General features: G+C 37.6%; 2 protein-coding genes and 1 pseudogene across 3 annotated transcripts; 2 read left to right on the plus strand and 1 right to left on the minus strand.

The window, feature by feature from the left end:
• Nucleotides 1-300: 300 nt before the first annotated feature.
• LOC131791592 (uncharacterized) lies at nt 301-6,092 on the minus strand (annotated as a pseudogene).
• Nucleotides 6,093-6,557: 465 nt separating this feature from the next.
• On the plus strand, nt 6,558-14,875 carry LOC131791594 (minor histocompatibility antigen H13-like). Of its 2 annotated transcripts, none has more exons than XM_059108940.2 (11): nt 6,558-6,786; nt 7,940-8,038; nt 8,643-8,725; nt 9,449-9,537; nt 9,849-9,934; nt 10,447-10,572; nt 10,937-10,994; nt 11,490-11,573; nt 11,692-11,728; nt 12,314-12,508; nt 13,804-14,875. In XM_059108940.2, exons 1-11 carry the CDS (start codon nt 6,592-6,594, stop codon nt 13,901-13,903), a joined length of 1,152 nt encoding a protein of 383 aa, XP_058964923.2. In that variant the 5' UTR covers nt 6,558-6,591; the 3' UTR covers nt 13,904-14,875. The 2 variants fall into 2 exon arrangements, with proteins under 2 accessions (XP_058964923.2, XP_058964924.2); XM_059108941.2 differs by having other exon boundaries at nt 12,317-12,508.
• On the plus strand, nt 14,450-17,626 carry LOC131791591 (chromosome partition protein Smc-like). The gene is made up of 2 exons (XM_059108938.2): nt 14,450-14,474; nt 16,257-17,626. The coding sequence occupies exons 1-2, from the start codon at nt 14,450-14,452 to the stop codon at nt 17,624-17,626; spliced, it is 1,395 nt and encodes a 464-aa protein (XP_058964921.1).
• The last annotated feature ends 7,733 nt before the right edge of the window (nt 17,627-25,359 follow it).

Genomic DNA, 25,359 nt, shown 5'->3' on the forward strand with positions numbered 1-25,359 from the left:
CATCTCGTTCCCTGACTCCTTTGACTCAGGAGCTTTGTATGGCGGTTACTAGAAAGCTTAGATATTCTCGTCACCGTTGAAGTTTCCCTTGTTACTTTTACCTCGTGAGGAGGTCTGGGTCGATTCCCTTTTAAGCACGTAATTTGAGCGCTTGTGTGAAATCCTTGGTGTTTTGAGCCCTTTTCGATGTTTTCTAAAAATTACTCTTTCGAGCTCGAAGGTGTAGTTTTATCAAAAACGTTTGTGGCATTTGGAGTTATTTTTCGTCAAGCATTTCCCTTAAGGCTTCTCTTATCACCATCATTCCCTATGAAATGATTCTTTCGTAAAAGGTCTAGTGAACCATGAGTGTGAATCTACCACATTAGCCTCTAAGATCGCCTCTTGTCTATTTTGCTCTTTCTCTGTTATTCTCCTCACACATGTTATTACACAATCATCGTCTTTCTGCCAAATTCCTCCGTATTTCCTATTATCTTTTGCGGTAATTTCACCCTTGCAAGTCGTTTTTGTAGTGCAACCAACTTTGGAAAGGCCTTTAGCTCGTACAATATTCCCATCTCGTTTTGGGTAAGATATATGTCTAGCCTCTTCAACCACCTAACAAGATGTCTTTTTGTCGAAACAACTATGTTTCTCGCCAGTTGATCTTACAGGGCAGAGGTTTCTTCTCTGGATTTTAACGGAGGGATAGTTTCTTTTCAAACTCTTTCCTCTTGCGCTCTTATAACAAGGCAACAGTACATCTGTGAATTCAGGCCATTCATCTGCTAAAGTCTTACGTCGCATGCGTTTTCCTTTTACCGTGTTGCGCTCTTTCGGCTCCACCTCGTGATCCCTACAAGGTACACCTGTTGTTATATCGACATTTGTTAAGTTCAGATGATTATGATCGACCTTAGATGGTTCTTTCTTGAATCCTTTTCCTAGATAGATGTCGGTTGCAAATTCCTTGTCCGTTAAATCAGCCCTCTTTCGTTTGAGTAATTTTCGATCGTTCTTGGTTCCTCGACGCTTAAGAGTTCCATTCGTCCTGTTTTCACTAGTAGTGGTTGGAGAAACTTTGAGTGAATCTATACCGCTACACGATGGTCCACTTGGCATCTTTCCGCACGAGAAATTGGAATTGCTTTTTATTTTATCGTAATCTCTATATCTACTCCTCAGATTAGGATTCAAAGTGCGATCAAGTGCAGGATAATCTTCACTTAGTTCATCTCCATCACGCATGGTGATAAAATTTGCTTTGTCCAGTTGGCTTAAGTCCGAGGAGTCAACGCACATTCTTTCTTGCTTATTACCCAAACTTCCTCTGTTGGTGGAGTCGTTATTGCTTTGGTCACTAGTAATCATTTTTTTCTTCGATTTTCCACGACTCAGTTCTTGCAAATTAGTCATGAAATCTGCTCTAGCGGAGGTAACTTTGCCACGCCTGTTTGATCCTTTTGCAACACCTTTGCCCCGATTAACATCTTTCGCTGATTTACCCTTCGTTGCTCTATTAGCATCTTTGTGGAAACTTACATTTACTTCTACACTCGGACTAGCATCGCTGTTTCTTAACCTTCCCGCGGTGTTTTTGTCACATTGTATCATACTTTCTGAGGCACTCACTTCCTTCTTTCTGCTCTTCTCAAAACGTGATGTTTCTCTGGGTTCTACAATCTTAGGCTCTGGACAAGAGAACGCTTTTCGTAGCTTGCCTTTAGCAACAGTACGAATATCACGAATTGCTTCTCGTTTCTGTTCGTTCGCCCTCTGACTGATCCCACATGATTTAGCTCGACGTGTTTTAAGTCCATTTTTGTGATATATCGCCCTCTTAAGTAACTATAATGAAAAGTCAAAATTAATAATAAAATTTTCCATGTAAACGGTTCTCTCTGCTTCTCAAATACCGTAAAAATTATTTATAAATACACTTAAGCCGTAATTCATCACGTGAGGAGAACCAAGCGACAACAGGCGTTGTCCTCCTCGCTCCTTCATCTTTTTGATATCATGTTCTTTAAGAACATTGCCTGACACCCAGAAGAACGGGTGCGACGGAGGCGTGATGTCACAATGAATTGAGTCCGTCCACAATCCTATCCGAATTATCAATGGACAGAATTTAGTTTGGGTTCTATATATCAAATAGATTCCATGCTGCCGTGCGTCTTTCCAGTAACAAGTCACAGATGAAGTCAAAATGTGATAAAAACTAAAAACTGGCACAAGAAATATGCGCAACCTAGTGTGTCACTGACTTAACGCGCGCGCAGCTCGATTGCATCAGCTGCAAAAGTTACTCACTTTCTTGTAGCAACATCTATGTTTGGTGAGGTAGTAATACTGAATGCATTGAGCCACCGTCTGCAAAGTTAAAGGTTGTAAAAAATAATTGGGAATCATTGTCTGAAGGAAGCGAAACAGCAAATATCCCAGCGGACAACGCTACTGACGAAGGGCTAACGCTTGAAACGTCAGCTTTGAAAATCTTAACGGTGGCCATTTTACGTTATCAACACAGTTGATAATGCTAAATCACTCTCTGACGTCACCTTGTGATCTTACAATATTACCGAAGAATTGCATTTGAACCGAGTGGACCTTACATGTCACTTTCGTACTCTGTTTCTATGTTGTGTCAGTCACAAGCTTCTGGGCGTGCAAATATAAATTGTTACAAAAGTATTCATAGAAATAAGTCAACCATTGGACAGAGATATTTGTGTATGTATTGCTACCACTCTGTGTTCATGTGAAGTCACTGGATCCAGTTTGTAATGCCAAATTAAAAAGGCGATGGGCTTTGCTTTTGGGATCGGGAGGAGTGTGGGGAGATTGAGGAAGACTTGATGAGGTCAGGTGTTATAATTACTTTAAAACTAAATGTTATGTTTTTTTTTAACTTAGCACTTTATCCACCTTACCTTTCCCGGCAAAGTGTCTGCAATCAACTGGAAATCTTTTCCAACCTCAGTTAATCTATGACACATCGGAACTGGAATTACTTATGAGTCGTTACTTCTTATCATAATCATACTTTCCTTATAACTCAGTTTTAGACGGTCCTACGATTCAACGAGCCATTATATTGTCTTTATCTAAATTACATTCTACCTTGATATGCCTGACATTCTCTAGTATAGTAAGAGATCGAAAAAGCAAACGAGCTTTCGAGTCATTATGGCCCGTATTTGCCTTAAGGAATCAGGGACGGGTATGGTTCTGGCGCTAATTTTACTGAAATTGATACAACATTTACGAATGAGAGTGTATGTACAACTCATTAGTAAGAACCCAGTGATAAATTTCAACGCCACTTCATAGAGGGTTTCTGAAACTGACGTTCCGAGCGTTACCCCTTCGTCAGGGCGAATTGAAGGGCTTACGTTCGAAACGTCAGTTTTAAAGACCCTTTACAGAGGCCAATTAACATTATCAACCCAGTTGTTAAAACCAAATCATTATCTTGTAATACCCGACGCAGAATCATAGTTTCTTTGAAGCTTACTCCTTTTATTCAACAAGCTAGATATGGAATACTTCACCCAAGGATTCGTACCCTCGAATGGAACATACCCAGACTATGATGGACCTTAATTTAACTGTCAAGACTTATGCTACTCCCGCCCAGATGCGATGCAAATTAGATCTATTGTAGTGTTATCCTGAAACATTTCGTCAGCTTTTCCTTGAAGGCTGCTGTTAGCCATGCATGAAAGTACTTCTTGGAGGAGATGACACTGTGAATATCGTGTATTAATTTTCTTTTCAAGAATACAGGTACCTTTGAATGAAATTGGCTTTTTCCTGATCCGTCCAGTTTCTAAGTAAATCCTCCCTCAGATCGATACGAAGATTTGATACTTGGTCAACTGACGATAGAAGAATATGGGATTCATTTCACAATTCATATTAACCAAAAATCAATTTGCTGCCATTCATGCCTTAAAAATATTTCAATAATGAACAAATCTTTCGTAGTTGGCAAAAATATTCCTTCCCTCAATGTACAAAACGCAGAGAGGGAACAAAGTAAAGTACATTCTGAGCCAACTCCACAGCTACTAATTAAGGCTATAATGATCGACTTTATCCAAGCTTCGATTCGAACATTAAGTTAACTCTCTAACCCCTGGGAGTGATAAGCAATTAATTTCTCCCAACAGTATCATCCCCGAATCAAAAATTAAGGTTATGAGAATTAAGAGAGTAATCGCAAATTTAAGAAGCTCTTAACCCTTTAACTCTTAAGATCTGATTGTTAATTCTCCCCTCCACCTGTAACACATTTCCTTGTAAATTAGTCTTGAGAACTTGGTGTTAGATCAAGATAACAACTTCTAGCTGATTAGTTTGAATATTCTCATTACCTTTTTGCTGGATAGTCTAAGGATATTATGGGGAGAAGTTTCATGTTGATCACTTGATTGGGTGTTGTTCCTCGTAAGTACCATAGGGAATATTTAGAGAACAGTATGGAGAACTTGCATACAGATGTTAGGGTGTATAGGGTTAAATAATCAACTTTATTTGAATGACCCCGTCCTCAGTTATAGCTTTGGGATTAAAGTGTTACTCAAGTACTTCATAGAATTGGAGTACTATATAGTTTGCTCCCAGTTTACTTGTGGGAAAATGTGTTTCATCGATCCTCGTTTCAATGGCTTTATCTAGCCATCACTGTCTATTATTTTGTGCAACCGAAATCTTTTGTGGAACGTATTAAGGAGACATAACATGTTTCATTGTATTACCAGAGGTGGATCTAAGGGAAAGGCCGGAGGGTCCGCCCCCCCCCCCCACCTTATTTTGGGTAAAAGTTAAAAAAAAATCGCAGAAGAAAAGCCGGCAAGGCAAGCGACAAACAACCGGGTCCCCCCCTTAGCTCAAGGTCTGGATCCGCTACTGATTACTACCATGGTAAATTTATTTAGTACGAAGTTCTAAACTTGAATTCATTCCCTGACCTTCTCTGAAGTTCTTTCTCGAAGGCTTTTCTCTGCACATTGGAAGTTGACCCTCAGGGATGTAGTTTGCCCTTAAATCCTTTACAAAAAATTATTATAAATAGGTAAGTTCATTTCAGCCGAATTTGGCGCTTGCATAAAACTTGTATTTGGCATTCAATCCTTTCCTAACCCCTAAGAGAGACTAACATTCTAATCTCCCCTCACTATATCACCTCCAAGACAAATATCAAGGTAATAAAAATAAAGGAAATGATCACCAACGTAAGAAGCTTTGAATTGTCAAACAAATTCTCCTCATCGGTACCTTAAGAAATACATAGAAAAAAGTATGGAGAATGTGTTTATCAATTTTAGGGTGCGAGAGAATATCATCAGTTGATATTCTTTTGTAGGGTGTAAATGGTTAAAACTATCCAAGTTGAATTGTATCAGCAAAAGTTCCGAGAAACCCATTGACGATATCAACGCAACAGAAAAACAGACAATCTCAGCCGCTTAGATTGAAGATTCCACATGTCGACTTCTTGTCGTAGTCGTAGTATAAAACATGTTGTTCAGTCCTCTGATAAAACAAGAGTCGATATTGATTAAATTCCGCTTATCCATCTCTTACTCACCATCCATTGTTCCAGTAGTCCATTCCAGAAATACTGGGGATCTGAATATGGAGAACTGTGCGAAAATAACGGGAGAACTTTTGAATAAAACCAATATCAGCGCATACTCTTCCAGGGGATTTATATTTTGAAGGTCTCAGAACTATAGCGTGTAACTTTGGGCAAGAGAAGATCTCTCTTTTGACTTTGGGGCCTGACATCCGGTTGTGATTGGAGTGAACTAGTATGCTTTGCCTGGATAAAGGTTTTGGTACGGTGAACCACTTGAGAAGCTGTTGTTTCTAGGAAATATTTCTTTTAAGCTAAATCATGTTCCCTCCTCGCTCAATCTCGTAATATACGAGTGCTAAGTGGTTAAAGCGACTGATAAAAGCTTGGTCTGCGCAAAACGAACAATTTGGATACGGATCGAAGTGTTCATTCTGAGTACTTTTAACTTTCATTTGGTAAACATGTTCAGACATTGAGTAGTTTCAAGTAATTCTTACCTCGCTTGGCTACGACGTGTTTTCATATCTTGCGCCTATGGATCAGGGCGCAAAAAGTTTCTCTTATGTCGTCATAATAGCAAAGACGACAATGTAGTTCGGTGTATGACGTCACTAAATTGTTAATAAGGAAAGGTTTCCAATAATTTACAATCAGCAACAAAACAAGTTCTCTCTTAGGAATTATGAATAAAATTCTAAGCAGTAAAGTATCAAGAAAAAGGCCTTTATTTAACAAAGTCAAAAAACGGTTATTTTGATGAGGTGCCTTTCATTTATTTATTTATTTTTTTGAAAGAATATTTGCGCTAGCTTGACAGACAGGAATCAGAGCTTTATATTTTCAAATACGATATGAAAGCACTAAATTTGTCAAATTACGGAGCAGGTGAAATTTTGATCGTTTTGAAAGACAGTAAACGTGTACTTAGGCCATTGGAAAGGAAAACAAGAGGGGGCTACGCTGACAAGGAACTCTGGGATTGCCGACCGCTTCCTCTAACAAAAGACTATTAGAAAGATAAGATGGCGGAATCAATGATGAATGAAACTGTGGCGAATCTTTCGGCGACCGTGAATGAAACAGCGAAGAATGCTACTGGAAGAGCCGCGGCAACTCCAGAGGGAATGTTAATGGCGTATTCAAGTTTAGTTTTGATGGCCCTTTTACCGATCTTTTTTGGTTCTTTTCGCTCCGTCAAGTATCTGATCGAACAGAAGGTTGGTTATTGATCACATAACCTTTTGATTTAACGCTTTTTGTTTTACCTCTTTTTACCTTTCTGGTATTCACTTAAAACTTAGACGGTACGATCTTACAGACCAGGATATTGGTTAGAATTCCAGTAATCTTCTTGGTGAAAGAGGAACTGGTTTTGTCTACGTGTACTTACCTATAGCTTAAGTTAACAACTTTTTTACCTTCCTCTATTCCTCTCGCGTGGGTGAAAGGAACATGGATATCATAGATCATTGGTTGACCAATCGTTCAGTGTATTAAGAGAAAACAATTTTACTCGCACAGTATTCTGCAATTGCCAAAGTAATTAGTACTATGATTAGTGAAAATAAAACCATGTAGTCAATTGCTTGTTTTCACGATGAGTTACCGGTTACTTTTTCTGGTTTCATCTATTCGCATAAATTTGGTAATAGTTTTCTATTTGGCTTATTATTATGTATTTCTTTGGCCTTTTAGAGGAGTTTCATGGCATAAGATGTTGTTCGTTAGATGCATTTGGTTGTTCTTTATTCAAAGTGTACCAATAGATAAGCATGCCTTACTATGAGACAATTCCTCTTTGCCTTGAAGACAAGTAGTTGAACAAATACAATTTTGAAATGCATGTTCTTCTATCCTTTATGGTCCATCAACTATTTAATAGTATAGAGCAGCTCGTGGACCACTCTTTTCACTCTTTTGAAACCTGATCTTAAAATGGTTTGAAACCCTTTGAAATCGTGTTCAAGGAAGTTAAAGCCCTTTCAATCCCCTCTGAAACCTGTTTCTATCCAGTTGAGTTGTCATGGCCAATTTGGACTATTTGTGAAGGGAGGATGATGTAAAACACTGGCAAAGGGCAAAATTTGTTAGTTGTTGAATACCATTTTCATTTAAAAATAGAAATATGAGATGCCCTTTTGTTGATGCACATTTTGTAAAATACCCATTATTGTAAATGGTATCTTTTTGTATGTAAATAGATCAAGAAGGGTGACAAATAGTGAGCTACATCATCAGAAAGGTGTCCTATTTTAGGCCTCAGTTTTTCTTCTCCTTCTGCATACTGATCACATTGACTAAACATCAAAATTTTCTTGTTTATCCCTACCACCGTACTTTTTTCAATTTCCTTCACATCTGTCTGAACAGAAATCTGGAGAAAAGCCAGAAAGTATGACATCAAAAGATGCTGCCATGTTTCCAATCATTGCCAGCTGTACTCTACTGGGCCTGTATATCTTTTTCAAGGTGAGACAATAAGCAAACTGATTTTCTTTGATGAAGAGCTAGCACTGGAAACATTAGCTTTGAAACTCTTTACAGGAGCCAATTTATGTTATCAATTTAGTTGATAATACTAAATTTCCCTTTATAAAACCTGTGAAATTTTAAGTGGATAATGCCCAGTATTTATTTTTGAAACCATCTTTCTTAAGTTTGTAGGTTTACCTAAAAACAAATGTATTTGTTTTGGTTGGCTCAAAGAACCTTTGTAAAGGTTATGCGAAAACCTTGAAATAGGAATGTACGTGTAAATCACTCTTTTTTTACATGGCTTGCTACTCTATTTGATTCACCTTTTTCAGATGATGCTTTCTAAATTAATTCAAAGCAGCTATAAAATGAGCCTCAAAATTTCCATGCCTTGTGCAAGAAATCAATCACTCAATTTTTAAACAAAAACTACCAACTGGCATGCAACTTGAAAACTTGGCCAAAAATTTTTTACCAGCACTTCTCTAACTATGATCACCACCCACACATTTACCAGATTTGCCTTGTCATAAATGTATATGTATGAATGGTTTTTTTAGGAGTGTTTCAGACATTGTTGGTTTTGTTTTTATTTTAGATATTCAGCAAGGAATACATTAACTTGCTTCTAACTTTGTACTTCTTTGGTCTTGGTGTATTGGCAGTTACTCATCTACTCAGGTAATGTCTGCATCAGTAGGTGAACATGATCAACATTAGTTTAAGTGTAATGAAAATGCCCTTAAAGTTAACCCTTAAATACCCTTGGGCCCATGTGATTATACATGTATGCTCTTCTGGCTGTTGAAGATTTGCCCTGCCTGAGTGCAAAGTGCCACAGTAAATTTGGAGTAGATAAATTGCACAGTTGTATGCAAATGTATTGTGGCAGATCAGATCTGAGTGAATAGGTTTTTAGGGTTCAGCTTGAGGAGTGAAGAGATTATAATTTATTGGTCAGAAGACTTTTTTTTGGTTACTATTTAACACAAGAAATCAAATTACAGTCATTAAAAAAGCCAAGGAATTGATGAAAAGTAATTAACTTTACATTACAACAAATCCAGCTTTAAACAGATGCTACAGGTGTAATTACAAACATACTGTTGTTTCACCAAAATTAACATTCCATTGGGTGATTTCTTTGTTATTAGCAATGACATTAATGACTGTATTGTAATCTCATGTACAAGTCAAGGGTAATTGTGTGGGCAACTTCCAGTCAGCCTTATGCTGTGCACATGGCCAACTTGAAATTATGAGCCCAACTTTTTGCTCCAACCATATATATGTTGGTTGTATTACCATTACTAAATGGAGAGTTGATCGATGCGGCTTTTGGTCTCCTACATTTTGGATCTTTCTGTAATGATTGAAACCCCACTGTTCCTTCTTCCTTTGCAGACCAAATGTTGAGCTTGTGTTGCCAGCATCATTTCCAAACAAGAACTATACCCTTGATCTTATAGAGGGAAAGGGTGAAAAAAAATCAGGTAATTGCATTTATTATTTGTGTATCACTCAGTTAGTATGTGTGCCATGATTGATGAAAATTGTGAGCTGTATTTTACTTTACAGCCTGCTAAATTCTAAAGTTTCTCTGAATTGAAATCTCTCCCTTCTATTTGAACTCATGGATATAACAGATATTGTACTAACCTTGTTTTCTCAGTCTGTGCTATAAAGTTACAAACCAAGTTTTCCCATTAGTATTTAAGGCTGGCCTGCTTTGCGTTTGCATCATGTGCTCTTTTGTATATCCTCAAAGGTGCATTTTATGCAGATTGTTTTCTTTACCTCATAGAACTGGTGCACTATGAGTTTGACAGAATAGACTTGCTTTGTCTGGGCATCTCGGCTGTACTGGGATTGTGGTATTTATTGAAGAAGGTTAGTTGACTGTATACTTTCACATTTCATCATAACGCATCTCATCAGGTTGAGGACAGTCTCAGATGTAAAGTTTGCTTGGGAAGGAAATCATTCAAGATGTGGTATTAACTTAACCCTTCACACCCCAACATCAAAATTCATATTCTCCATAATCTCCATAAGCTGATTTGGCTGTATTACTGTAATGAGAAGTTACAGGATGGTCACTGTCAGGGTTGAAAGGGTTACATGTAAGTCAAATAAACCAATGATGGCTGGTGAGGGTCATGATTTATACATTGACACAAATTACAGTTTTAAAAGTTAGAATTTCTTCTCTATCTACTATCTGTTAATTAATATGTAGCTTCTCTACTACCTTAAAACAACTATTGTAGTTGCTAAATTGAAAAATGTTCTTAAAAATTTCTATTTTAATAGTCCAACAGTGTAACAAGAGAAACTTATTTGGCAATTAAACAGGCTTTGTGTGCAATTTAACAGTAAGACAATTTTCTATTCCCTTGCAGCACTGGATTGCCAATAACATATTTGGTCTGGCTTTCTCTCTCAATGGAGTTGAGCTGCTTCATTTGAACACAGTAACAACTGGCTGCATTCTCCTGGGAGGTCTCTTTGTATATGACATATTCTGGGTATGTACCTCAGTTTCTGAAGAAATTCTAGATGGAAAAACATTATTAAGAGTTATGGAAAGCGATTCACTTTTTACACATATTCCTCTAAGAAAAGTTTCACTATACCCTTCACAGTTCTGTTTTCTGCAGATGTAATCCAAATTCTAAATTTTTGTCAAGCTTCCCTTCTGTCTTTTTTTGGTCATTATTTTTAACTTCCTCTCCCCTCCAACCCTCTCTGTTTAATCTCCTTCTCTTGGTACTCTTAACTTCCCCATTGTACCCACCCACCCCAACTCCCCCTTCCTTACCACCCCTTTCCTAGAGGTAGTATGCAGGAAGTAAAATTCTGACTTTTGTTCAAATCTTATTTATATTTTAGGTTTTTGGAACAGATGTTATGGTGACTGTAGCCAAATCCTTTGAGGCACCAATCAAATGTAAGCTATCAAAGCAGAGAGAGAGAGAGAGAGAGAGAGAGCTTTCACTCCTTTTCTTGCAAGGATACTTGTAGAGCAAATAATTCTGTTTATAGTGTCCTTTTACACTTGTGAATTGTATTCAACTAAAAGAGGGTAACATTAATATCTAACTTCATTACTCAACCATAGGAGCGCTGTTTTATTGGCAAAATGTTCAATAAAAATTCTTAGGAACTTGATGCCCAACCATTGGATTTTTTCAAAGTAATTGTCTGCAACTTAACCCTAAACATAAATGCCTATGGTAGTGGTTTCCAGAGAGATAAAATTGTATGTCTATGCTTTTTAAAATATTATCAGTCTAGCAATCTGTCCCTGTTAAGGTCCTGAATGAAATTTAAACATGCTGAACAAATGTGTCATGATGCATCCGTCATTGCTGTAATAGCAAGCTGCACATATGATATGGTTTGTCTCTTTATTAAATTCATTTTTTCCTTGACCCAACTACAGTGATATTTCCAATGGATCTTCTTGAAAAAGGACTATCAGCATCCAACTTTGCTATGCTGGGACTTGGAGACATTGTTATACCAGGTGAGTTGAATTGCAGTCTATGACTGTTAATAGTGTGCAAAGTTTCTTTTTTACCAGTATGTTTGTCATAATACATGTAAATTGATGAAGATTTGTCTCTCTTCTTGTTATTTTTCAGGGATTTTTATTGCACTTCTGTTGAGGTTTGATCATAGGTGAGTGGTCTTGATTAAAACTTGCAGCTTTTCCTACTTGACTTGTAAGATTTGACAAGTAATTGTCCATATAAGAGTGATGGCACACGCTGGCTTAGAATGCTGGATGTTGTAAAGTTTAATACTGTTTGTACCCTACTTTAGATCAGCAAAAATTATCCCAGCTTCTCAAAGCAGCATATATTTTTTTAATTATCCTATCAACAAACCTCTTTGTTATAAAATGTACTCTGACTTTATTTGACACAAAACTGCTACATATGGAATTTTGGATTTTCTTGTCCATTGTTTGCCTCTCCTATAATTAGTTGAAACCTAATATGTAAAGAAAAGGTGCAATGATAATGGAATTGAAGTACATGTATGAGAATTTGACTAATACTCAGCCTGAAGATGAAACCATCCTTGTGTGAAAAATTCATGTTGTTGCAAGGCAACTTAAGATTATGCTGTGTTGTTTTCTCTGGATTATTCCTTACTACATGTGCTTCTATTTGTTGTGGAAATTGGTATGTGAATATTTGTGATTGCATTTGTATTGAAAAAATCTGAAAGGCACATATTTATGAAATTTTCTGTTGACAGCAGCAAGAAAGACAAGACCAGCCGTGTGTATTTCTACTCTGGCTTTGTTGCATATTTCCTGGGCTTGGTACTGACTGTTTTGGTGATGCATACCTTCAAGGCTGCCCAACCTGCCTTACTGTATCTGGTACCAGCTTGTCTGGGGACCCCAATAACACTGGCTCTCTTAAGAGGAGAAATTTCTGATTTGTTCAAGTAAGTTTGATTGAGACAGTCATTTAAATTGTCTTCATACAGAGCTGTATATTCAATGTTAATGTGCAGTCAGTGGTGTACACCCTTCTTTTGTGGCACTGTTACCAAATGGTTACTTGCTTCTATTTCTTGTCTTTTCAACTCTTTGGCTTTGCTTTGTTTAAAACCAATTGGCCTACCTCATTCCAAATGAGACTGCAAGCCAGATTCTTTTATTTGAAATGCTTTTTTCAATATTCTGATGTGAAGATGTGGTGAATGTTATTTGAAACCTTGCTACAAGTCCTCAAAGTATTTTTTCAATATTGTTCTAGGCTCACTGATATTTTTGCTGTTGTGACATTGTGCTGAAATAATTACTGATCTATTTTCAAAGTGGAACGTATAGTCTTGAACAGGTCTCCAAGGCATGAAAAACCTTCAAAAAAGTGTTTTAAATTGAGAGGGTTAAGTTTAAAACTTCATCAACCCATATGGTAAATCACACAGAATACTAGTTACATGGTCCAAAGGACAGACACGTTTTCAATTCGGCGTCGAAAGTAACGTGGGAATATATTTATTTTGTATTACTTTGCTCCATGACTCATCTAGAGAACTCATGCAATCCTTTTGGCCAATCAGGTGCAATACTAAAACCAAGCACGTTTGAGGGTGTCTTTGAGTTCCTATCGGCTCCCTAGAATATGTTCTTATGTTCTTCAGTCATTACTATCATTATTATTATTATTATTATTTTGTATTTTTTTTATGATAGAAAGTAAACTTTAATTCACTAAAATTCTTTTCCTACAATATAGTATAAACTTAAATTAAAATCTGTCATAGGTCTCATTTCACATAGTTATTTTATTCTAATGATTACATTCTAATGATTACATTCTATTGACTACAATCTGTTACTTCCTAATCCTATCCTTAACTATTTCCGAGTTCAATCTAGCTCAAGGGAAATATCATGGAAAATCTTATTAGAAGATAAAAAAAAAATCCATCTTGCATATTAAAAATCCAAAAATATTCTCAAAAAAACAAACAAAACAAACAAAAAAAAACAAAAAAAAAAACTATTCTCTAAATCCAGCTTGTTCTTTTTCGATCTCAAAGTCACAATGTTCAATTTTCAATTATTATTGTTATTATTATTATTGTTATTATTATTATTATTATTATTATTATTATTGTTATTATTATTATTTTTATTATTATTATTTTTATTATTGTTTTTTTGTAATATTCGATCAAAACACGCTCTTTGTGTGTAACACGACTCATACGTGTCTACATCATTACAGGTACGAGGACAACCCTGAGAAAGATACCAAGGAGGAAGACAAAGCTAGTCAAGGAGAAAGCAGCGAAGAAGTCAACGGCGAAACAAAGAAGATTCTGTAATCGGACAATACCTCTAATAAATTATTGCGCCGTTATTTTTAATTTAATTTTACCTTCCATGTTAGGCTCTCAGCACTAGATTAGACAAAGACATGAAATCTGTTAAAAGCATATGAAACACTTCAAGATTAAGTTCACACCTTTAGAGTATTATGTTGAATGCTCTCCACGGACATGTGTATCTATTTTTCGGAAACCTTTTGTGTGACATCCACCTTAAGCTGGAGTCGCCTATTAAGAGAGTGTTATTTAAAGTGGAAGGACACAATCTTCGTTGTGCGGAGCCTGGGTTCTTTTGCTCTTTGCTTGCGTGGAAATGATGTTTTGTTTTGTTGATGGAGTACCCCAGTCCAATTTCTAGGAGAGAAAAAACCTTACAGTGAGAAAACTGGCTAGAAAGATCCTGTTTCGGAGAAGCTGATATGTAATTTTACTCGCTAGAAAATGAACGTACGCTTTTCCTGATATTTTTCCAAAGATTTCCATGGAGGCTTAGTTCTTGTTGGGTTTTTAGTTTTGCTCTTAGCTCAAGATGTTGTTTATGCTATGCAAGATGTTGCTGTTGTTTATGGTATGCTAAAAGTTAAGGGAAGTAAATCTTAAAATGGGGGTAAAATTCAGTATCAATATACTGGTTTGCTTCATGTGGGGATTAAACTGACTCGCTGGGTATCATAAAGCACCAGCATTTGACTATCTGCATATTTCTCAAATGGTGTAATTACTCACTTGAAATCCAATCAATTACATGATTATGCTTAGAAGATAACGACCTTTACAAACTAGTAAACTGTATCAGGAAAACGTTAAAAAATATTGTCGTAATTCGAAGAAGAATAACTAAGAAGATAATTTATAATCATATTGAAGTACAACTTTTGCTTAACGAACATAAGTTATCGCAGCCATTTAAATGGAACTACCCTCCTCGGACAGAAACTGCTACCACATCAATAAATAATAGTACCAATATGTTGATGTATGTTTTTATTTTTTCGAGTCCGAAAGAATGTAAAAGCGAGCAAACTAATCGATCACTGAGTCTCTAGAAGTGGCAATTCTATCGCATTTCAACCTGTTAGCGGTAGCAGGCCACCATCTTTCGTAACTAATTGCGCACGTGCGAGCATTTGCGTTAATGTTTACGTGCTACTATGCGCGCGTCCAGGTGCGCAGAGAAACTTTAGGAATCACCAATAACACGCGCGCAAACTTGGCGCGTGCCGTTAAAATTTGAATCTCTTACTATGACGACACTCGGAAAGCAAGTGTGTATGACCACAACTGGAAACAAAGTGAAACCCCTTCTAAAGAAGTGGCATTGGTTACTGATTGATCACAATCTTTGAGGTAAGTTGGGATCCTTGTTAATAGCTGGTTTCCTGAAACTATCGGGTTGGATTTGAAAAGTTTGTTTTGGGTACGTTACGTTTATCTACGGTCCTTCAAGTCCTCAACTGTCGAAAAGGTATATAATACATGTGGACATGGAGTAGATCCTGAGGCTTAGATCGTTTGCCTGGCAACTTCATGAAGATCTTTTGTTTTCTTGTTGGTTTATAAGCAAAGAAAATGTGGCTCTGGAAAATTGAAACTTGCCACCCAGGACAAACACGCCTTAGCAATTGATCAGTACAGCGCGGCCTCTTTTCACCTGTTGTGCAAAAAGCTTAGAGGTGTTGAAACCGCACCTGCGCAGCTAGTCACCGGGAGAACTTAAAGGAGCAGGTAACTTAAGTGTGACTTATGAAATCTGAGCCAGCTTCAATGTGCTGAAAGTACACTTTGGTTGTTCTTACCAAACGAAGATAATTTCACGCCTGTTGCTCCTACTCAGTAATATTAGTACAATTACAATTACATACATGATACATAAACTTTATTTGATCACGAATTTAAGTGCAGCTGAAAAGCAAATAGATAACTGTTCGACTCAGGCTTTAGCTGTGTCAATGTTTCTGCCATGAGCTATGACTGCGAATTAAAGATCCTTTATTCATGCGATCAGACTGTGGTCTCTCTTGACCTAACTTGCTGGATGAACCTGACCTGAAGTACATCCGGTCCTTAACGTTGGAGCACTTTGCTCCGGAAGGAAGTCAGACAAGTCGGGGGATGTAAATAAAAAATGTTTGAAAAACTAATATTTTCTTTAACTGGCGTTTGCTAACCTATGATAGACGGTCTGGTATTATCAGAGGGTTACAATCTCTTGGTACCGGTAGGAATCTTTCTTCTTTTTCTAACTTCCTTTTAAACTTCTCATGAACTTTGAAATCCAGCAAGCATGTTACTTGCAGTTTTCTACCTCATTTTACATCATGTAGTTCTTCCGAACAATCTCGATGTTGAGCATTAATTACACAAACTTACTTTGTTTCTAGCTTATTCATGAACTCAAGACTCACATATCAGCGACATGAGACAGATGTTCGTCATATCCCAACAAGTTGTAATCAGAGAATGGGAAACCTCAACTTGACAATCAGAACGCAACCCGCAGGGACAAATCAGAACAACGCATATCATCCGGGAACTCATAACCAAACCCCACAATATTGGGGAACTAATCAACGTTTCCCACAACCATCACCAACGAATCCATTTCTCCCCAGGCAGATGGGAATCCCTTGGTTCCAAAATCAACGCACGGCAGGAACAAATCCGAATGCAGTGCAACATCCGAGAACTAATCTGCACTTCAATCCGACACCAAATCAGATTGGCAGCGTCCATGCGCAGTTTCCAGGCCCTCCTCTTTTTACGCCACGGGTTGGGACATTTCAGTTTCAGGGAAATGGTCAAATATGTGGAGAAAGGATTCCAAGTAGGGCCACATTTCAGTTTCAACCAGCGACGACTCGGGTGAACAATAAAAAATTAACGCCATCGAGACAGAGACAGAATAAATGGTTTGTGAACTCTGCATTATTCGGACTGGATGAAAGAGTGGAGAAACAACAAAAGGAGGAAGGAAGTCCACAGGTAGAAGAAGCCAGCCAGGCGCAAAGAGAAATAATTGCTAAAATTAACCACAAAAAACACCTTTCAACGAGTTATTCCAAAGTCAAGGCACTTGAACTTTTGTGCGAAGACCTTCAGACACCCGTGTTTGGAGATTTTCCGGGGTACGAACAAGAAAGGACTATAATGAAAAATCTTGCACACTTCTTAAAAGAGCAAATAAACGAGATAAAACGGGTTGAGGAGGAAGAAAAAAGAAAAAATTGGCTAGAGAATTTCGAACCGACCATGCGCGCCCCTTTTCCTGTCATAGCCATTAAGATACGCGAACTCGAGAACAAAAGGAATATGCTTGAGAAAGAGAGGAAAGACTCCGAAAACTTAAACAAGGAGGGTAAAAATTGCGCAGGTGAACATGGAGAGACGAAAAAAGAAGCGGACATGTTAAAGGCAGAAGTAGAAGCATACGATATTCGCCTGAAGGCCATGAGAGAGAGGCAAAGTTCGGAGCGGAAGAGCATCGATTCAAAACGCATCCAACATGAACGGGAAATGGAAGAAATAAACAAAACTTACGATCACAGTTTACACGAAGGTCTTCGTAGTATACAGGAAAAGATCGTTCAGGAAACAAAACTGCTTGTCGAAGTAAAAAAAGAATTATATGACATGAAAAAAGAAAATGAATGTATACAATTACGTATTTCTGAGACGGTAGCCAAAAATGAAGAGTTCAAGAAATTGTGCGCTAAATCCTGAAAGTTCCTCGACCATCGTTTGTATCCCACTAGTTTTTTGGTTTGTTTGTTTGCTTGTTTTTTTCTTTCTTTTTTGGCTTGCCATTGTCACTATCAGATAACCAGGGAGATGAGGAGATGATCATTCCATGAGTAGTACCTAGTTTACCCACAATCATTTCCAGTCCTTTATGCTCGTTTGTATGCCAAGTATAATCGTAGGTTCTCAACTAATTGTAATAAAGTATTATTATTAATCAAAGCATGATTGTAGCATCCTGGCGGTTAATTTAGGGCTTTGGAACCAGGGTTGTGTCGTAAAAGATACAAAGGTTTGTACGATTTCCTAAATCCTATAGTTTGTATGCCAAGCATTGTGAGTTCTCAACCAATTGTAATGAAGTATTACTATTAAACAAAGCATGATTTTAGTATCATAGTGGTCAGTTTAGGGACCAGGGTAGTGTCGTAAAAGATACATGGGTTTGTGTATCTCAGCATGCATAGGCTATGCGGAGGAATTCACTTAACTCCCAAGATCTCATTAGTAATTCTCCTTACTGTCTGCCATACAGTTCTTGTGATGTTAGTTTGGAGAATTTGGTATTGGATCAACTTATGATCCCTCAATTGATGTTTTTCTTTATTCTCATCACTTGTCTGCTTGATATTGCATTGACATTGTAAGGAGAAATTCTGTCTTGGTCACTCATGGGAGTTAAAGGGTTAATCTTTAGTAACCAATAGTTAGTTATATGGCTTGTATAGAGGTTGGAAAAACCCACTAAAAGAAAATCTGACTTCGCAAAATAGTATTTTGATAGCTATAGACTGATAAATCTGTAAAAGCTTGCCTGGAACACCGATAAATTTCTTGAATTACCGAGATCACGTTTTTCTATTAACCCTGTTAGTCACTCCCAAGATCTTATTAATTCTCCCAGCTTTCTACCATACAATTCTGACGATGTTAGTCCGGAGAATATGATATTGGATCAACTGTGATAGAGTCAATCTTATCACTTGTCTGCTTGATGTCGTATCGATAACGTAAGGAGAAATTCTGTCTTGGTCACTTATGGGAGTTGAAGGGTTAAAAGTTTCTTTACAGGCTTATTGTTTAAATTTACAAAACACCCACTCTCTTCATAATTTGGAGTCATTCTGACTAAGCTTCTGTGAGAACAAAGGGGCATTCAAGTAGAAGAAAACTTGATAATATTTTTCAAGGTAGCAGTAAAATCAACCAAAAATACACAAAATAAAAAATAATACACAAAAAAAAGTTCCCGAAAAAGGTTCAACAATTGACAAATTACGACGCTGGTTATGAAGCCTCTCCTCTCCGAGGAACATCAAACCGCATCATCAAGGAGTGTAAAGGAGACGTTAAATCCATCAAGAATTTATCAACAGGGAAATCAGTTAGTGAGATTAACCATACTTACTAATTTCGGGTTGGTGTTGGGCTTTACAATCTATAGCCGATAAATACAGCTTGACTCCCAAGCTGAACTCTCTCCATGTCCGGAAATGGCTCAAATTTACAAGATCACGGCTTAGCATATGGGCTTCTAAATCAGGCAACAAAGGGACAGTTGTTGCGAGTGTGTATCGCGATTGTGGTAAGTAAGCTGATGAAACCAGGGATAAAGGCCATAAAATAGATAAATCTTCAGATTAATTAACAAATCTTGTGCAATAATGAGATCTAAGAGATTTAGATCTAAGTAGAGGATTTTTCTACAAGGTAAACAGATATTCCCTGTTAGCTACAGCAAAAGCCTGAAGCCTCAAAAACTGTTGTAAATCGACACTAGCAAGGATTCCTGAAGCCAGAATTTTATCCTCCAGATATTTTGTGGTTCGCTTTCATTTGTAGGAGCTCAAGGGAAGAAATAACAGCTGACAAGTTAAGACAATAACGAAATTGTGTTTCAAGTAAAAAAATCACAAACACACGAATTTATTCTTCAAACTGTTAACGAACTTGTGAAGTAATTATCAAAACACGTTTCGGTTGACAAGAAGTTAGTTGAGGTAGAGAACTACTGTACAGACGTCTGGTTATATTTAAGACTGTAATATACAGTGACCTAACTAAGAACTTATCTGCCCGATCGACTCGCTTTAAGTGACAGAAATTCCTTACTTTAGGGGAGGTTATGATTGCAAGCATGCAGGTTTAACATTCACAAAGAACTACAGTTTACAGCTAAACTATCTTTCGAACGAGTTCTTTTGTGCAATGCATTCTAAGGAGGGTTTAATCCAAGAGCGGTATACTGACATTGAACATAAAATTCATAATTGAGACCGCAACTATTCCTTAGAGGGAACGTGCACTAACACATTTTTCCGGACTACTGATCAAAGATGCTAAATGAGGCGTTCTGTAATCTTATTGATATTCTAGGATAATGGGATAGACCACCTTATCAAGCCGAAATATTGGACATAAAAGGGTATTATGGACTTCCACCGCAAACGAGATTACACAATATGATGAGTCGGGAGATTTGATGGGGGGGGGGGGTATTTAGGTATCCCCACTTCTAAATGCCCAATTCCCTGTCCCAAGCTAGCCCCCTCCCTCCGTTCCCCAACTGGAGGACGTTTTCTTCGACGTTTTCTCTCCGCCGGCTTCTCGTCTTCTCAGCTCAAGCCTCTTTTGTCTTGCATTCGCAAAAAAAGGACAATCTGAGTTTAGGCGCATTGAACATTTTTTGTTCTGTTCTTAAGAGACCAACGAACCTAAGTTAATATACTGCAATCAAACAATATCCAATCAGTATGTTCTCTAGGAGGGTGATACAAGATATGCCTCCAAATATATTTAGTATCTATGCATGGGGTGCTTTATAATGTACAGCTTTGTCGCATCTATCTTAGCTGTTCGCGCTTGTGCATCGTGCCAGTTAAACTTGCAAAACCTCTATACCTCTCCGTTTCATAAGGGCTTAAAGCTTTTCTTGAATAAAATGCCACAACAATTTTTGGGTTTTGCACTTCTTGTCTATATCCATTTTTTGCTTTGTACTATGCGTGACAAAACACTTAAGGAAAAAAAAACGAAAAACTGGTGAGTGTAAATCGACCAAAGGTACCGTCCGTCTGGAATAGAGGGCGCCAGCTCGACAGCTTATTGGAAGATTAACGTGATGAAACAGGATTAAAACTAACGTCAACACTGACTCAATGCAATGCCAAGGCAAAGTCGAAGAAGTCACCAGGAACTGCCTTGTTTTCTTCTGCAAAAATCCCTACCTCGGTCCAAAAGTCGTCAAACATGATCGCCGACATCACATTAATCTTGTTAACATTAATATAATGTTCCCCGCTTTGAAATCTATATACATTTTTATGTCGAAAATATAACTCAGTGATAGGGTACTTAAAAAAACGCACGTGCGTGTCGTAAACGTGGTGCAATCCCATCCCTAAATTGAGTGATTTTTCAGTTCGAGAGATTTTACTGGTTATATGAAAAATGATTACTCTTATTCACATGATTTCCTCTTCAAGGATGGCGGTCTTGCGCATATTTGACGGGTCGGAAGGGAGCAGAACCGCATGGAAGTGAACCAGATGCTTATTCATAATTAAGAGTCTTGACTATCCCGTCGCTCGAAGGAGCTCATGAAATTTCTAGTTACGTGAGTTAACTCCCCCTGGATCCCGTGGCTGTTCCACCGCCGAAGAGGTTGCTTTATTTCTTTCACCAAAGCTGACGCTAAATTAAATTTATTTTAACTCTCTGGGTTTGCAATGAACGCAAGAAGAATTATCCGATTAAATTAAGCCTCCAGACAAGGGCGTGTCATGGTTGGACATCCTCCTGTTGATGTAATATTGAAGTGTGTGGCTGAAGCGTTAAAGTAATTAAAAATTCTCAGTTTTGGACGGTTTTTAAAGGTTGTTTGTTTTTTTGTTTCACAGTCTTTATAATCGATAAGTGAGTCAGTGATCACGTCGTGTAATGCGCCGGGGATAAAAACTCATAAAGTCATAAATTGCACTTGCAGACATCTTCGTTAACTATCATAAATGTGCATGCAATTCGCAACACGTCAAGGATTTTGATTGCCACGGTGCTCTTAAGGCACCTTTTTCGTGTCATAACAAAAAGCCAGCGATCCTTGAGCATTTATCATTGAAAACGGGAAAATGCTCAAACAAAATATCGAATTATCTTGGACGATAAGTTATGTGTCAATTCCATGTTTATTCCAATCTAAAACAGCGAGGATTTGAAAACTATTCGTGAGTTAAGTAGTTTTCATTAGCACGTGTCGCTTCGTAGATAATCAGGTGAACAAAATCCTTAAGAAGCTTTGATTATAATACCTCCCCGATTGATGATTGCTAAATATATCAACAAGGTGTCTTTTACATTTCTTGTGTTTCATGTATCTACTACTTTGGACCGTTGATTGATCAAATATGAGCGTATAATGAAATTCAGAGACAAAAAAAAACGTTTTACACTCACATGGGCGTTTCCTGAAGCGTGTGGCTATGTAATTGTCCTGTTCCTATAAGTGCAATCCCAGACAGATAATCTTACTTACGAGGGTAGTGAAATTAGCCTGAGGAGGTATATGTATTTATAACTTAGGAAGGAATTAGTAGATAGAGAGAGAGAGAGAGAGAGAGAGAGAGAGAGAGAGAGAGAGAGGGGGGGGGGGGGAGTAAATAGATAAAGACAGCCGTTATCAGTTCTTATTCCAATTAATCAAATAACTGCTGTTTGAGTTTATGATCGCACCGTGTCAACCTGCAATGTTTTCAAGAGATAACGTTTTGATATTAAGAAAATCTTTTCCTCTTGGCATGGGGATACTCCAAGACCACTGATGAAGGGTAATATCCGGCAGATGCCTTCAAACCCAACTTTTCCACATTTCAGACAACAATAAGAGTTTCTTTTACTCATTTCAGACCCATCCTAATCAAAGACCCTGGTGAAACCTTACCCAGTTTCGAACCCAATTACCCAGTTTCGAACCCAATTACCCAGTTTCGAACCCAAATGGGATCAGGTTGAGTGGAGCTAGATAGCCTTGATAAGGGAATACTCGAGTAGAGTTTTTTATTTCCAAGGTCAGCGCTGAGTTTGTCACGGGAAACTTAAAACGAGAAGTTTTTATGACACCCACGCAAATTTATGATAACTAAGGTGGAGTGATAAGCACTAAAGAGATGAAATAGAAGGTAAACCTTAATGTATATCCGAAAATCGGTTCAATTTTAATAAGAGGAATTAAATACTTTTCTTCAATGAAGGAAGGAATAGTGGAGGTAAAACAAATTGGAGAAAGGATGATTTTTTTCTGTTTATACAAACCTATAAGTTCCTTTGGATATGCGAAAGTTCTTCTTGGTTAATTGGGGGCGAGACGGAGAGGACGCAATCAAATGAATCGAACAAACATGCCTATGTCTGCACATTGCAGATATTAAAATCTGAAATAGGATATTGATAAAATTCAAAGGGATGACTCAAATTTGCTTTAATGAAGAAGCGTAAGCTGCGAACGATTGGCAAAAAATAGTGACGAGGAGGATGGACTGCGTTTTCAGAGTGTATAGCAAGACGGTTTACGGGCTACCTTGGTTCTGGTGCATCAGCGTTGAGATGTAGGTCTTCACTGATCCATAAAAGTGCATTTAAATCGAGTGTCTCAAAACCAAAATCAAAGTAATCACAACAGCTAATCATACAAAGGAAAGTATTACAAGTTGTCAATGGAAGCACAACGTAAATACAAGGAAACTGCATGCTTGAGGCGCAGGTCGGAAAACCGGAGTGACCAAGTCGTGACTGGTTTTAGTTTTGCATTTGATTGGTTGAGAGGGTGGCCCAAGTTTTCTGAACCAATCACAGAGTGTGATAAAGTAAACGTAATGCGTTAAAAATTGCTCTTATGACGATACATGTGGTGACCTTGTTTCGCCGTTTCTCGGCTTCTTATTCTTCTCTAAATTAACTTCTTTCACTCTCAAGATACATTTCTCAGCTAGCCACTTCTGGGAATTTGATATTGAGTTAACAAGGGAGAAAATTGACTTGATCAAAGCAACATTGCTAGATAAATTGTAGAGAGCTTACATTTTAATCACTCCCAGAAATGAATCATTCCCACTCTGATTCAACGTGTTTCAGTGCACTTTATTAGATTTGACTTCAAAATTATCACAGTAGTCCAAGTACAAATGCTAAGTTAAGGTTTGTTTAAAAGTGTTGAGTTTAAGTAGCGTGTTGTAAATTATACCGGACGACATAGGCTACATGGGGGCTTTGTTACTGCCAAGAATTTGGTTATCTACTGATGTGTTGTTGAGCGTGTTCAGGAAGTGCTAGTTTAAGCATTTTCGAAACCTCTTCCACGCCTCATGTAACTTAAGTAGTAAGCTAAGAAGGAAATCTGAAATTATCAAAAATTGTCATTATTTTTATAGTATTTCATCTTAACGGATGATTTCCTCGACGGGTATTTCCTCTGACAAAGTGAAAATAGCTGAGGTGTGGTGCTATCTCTGCCAAGGATATCTCCGTTATCTTCGAGTGTAGCCATCGTCTTCGATTTCCCGTTCACATAGCGGAAATTCGCAGCTACAGTTACATCTATGAATATGTTTTCAAAGGACGGCGCTTCCGTCAAGATCAGATAGTCAGGAAATGTTTTTGTAAAATAATTATGAGAAAGTAGTCCCACCGTTTCGATGATAGTTTGGGAATTTTTAGCCGTTTTTGCCCACAGCAAGACTCACTATTCCCAGGTTAAACATTTTCCTTCCTGGCCACTCGATGCTCAAAAATGAAGCAAAGATACGAAAGGTTTCCTGTTCTTGTTTGAAAAGCCTCCCTCTTTGAGAGTGCCATTTTAAAATCGTTTTTCAGGGTGGGGCAACTGAAGGCACTTACCTTTTCCGCTTTCGGTTTTCTGAGGGAAAGCTCCATTTCTAGTCCCATAAAATAGACTGACAAACTCGAGCGCTAAATCAATGTTCAATTTGTGAAGTTTGTTGTTTGCAGACTAGCTATTTTTTCATGATACATCTAAAAGCTATGAAATTAAATCAGAGTTTTGGAGTTCGACTCCAGAACTAAAGCACTCTTAGGATACTAAGTACAAGGGTTGTCTGAAACTCCAACGAGTTGAAAGAAAAAACCCTCAAGGTCAAATAATTTTCCTTCCTGGCCACCCGATACTCAAAAATAACTCAAAGAACCCGAACTTCCTGCTTCAAATTGATGAACCTCCCCCTTTGAAAATTCTATAAATAATTTTTTTTGGGCTTGTAACTCGCTGACTGTTATATCTGAGACTTTTGAAGCTCCAAAAGCTTAATACTCAAGCTAGGAGTGATCACATTTTACTGAATAGAACTATATCTGCATCTTAAAATAGTTGTTGTAGTTTTTTTTCTGTTCCACAAGTATTTAGTTGTCATCCTTCATGTAAGCTCCTCGACTTACACTAAAATAATTAGCTGCTCGAAACTGAAAATAAGTGATTGTGCTGGCTCGACCTGAAGTTGATAACTACTGCTGTTCGACCCGGTACAAATTCATAAAATTTGAAAAATTTCCTTACAAAGGAAATAGAATTAGATGATGAGAAAGCAAAGTTCATGGTCATGATTTGTCAATGTTGACAAAAACGTTTAAGGTAATGGATAGGTCAAATTTGTTTCCTACAATGTTGTTTGCCTTTCGAAGGGACAAAACGTGCAGCTGAAGCAGGTACG

Source organism: Pocillopora verrucosa, chromosome 2 (genome assembly GCF_036669915.1).
Source record: "Pocillopora verrucosa isolate sample1 chromosome 2, ASM3666991v2, whole genome shotgun sequence".
In the NCBI taxonomy this organism is placed as follows: domain Eukaryota; kingdom Metazoa; phylum Cnidaria; class Anthozoa; order Scleractinia; family Pocilloporidae; genus Pocillopora; species Pocillopora verrucosa.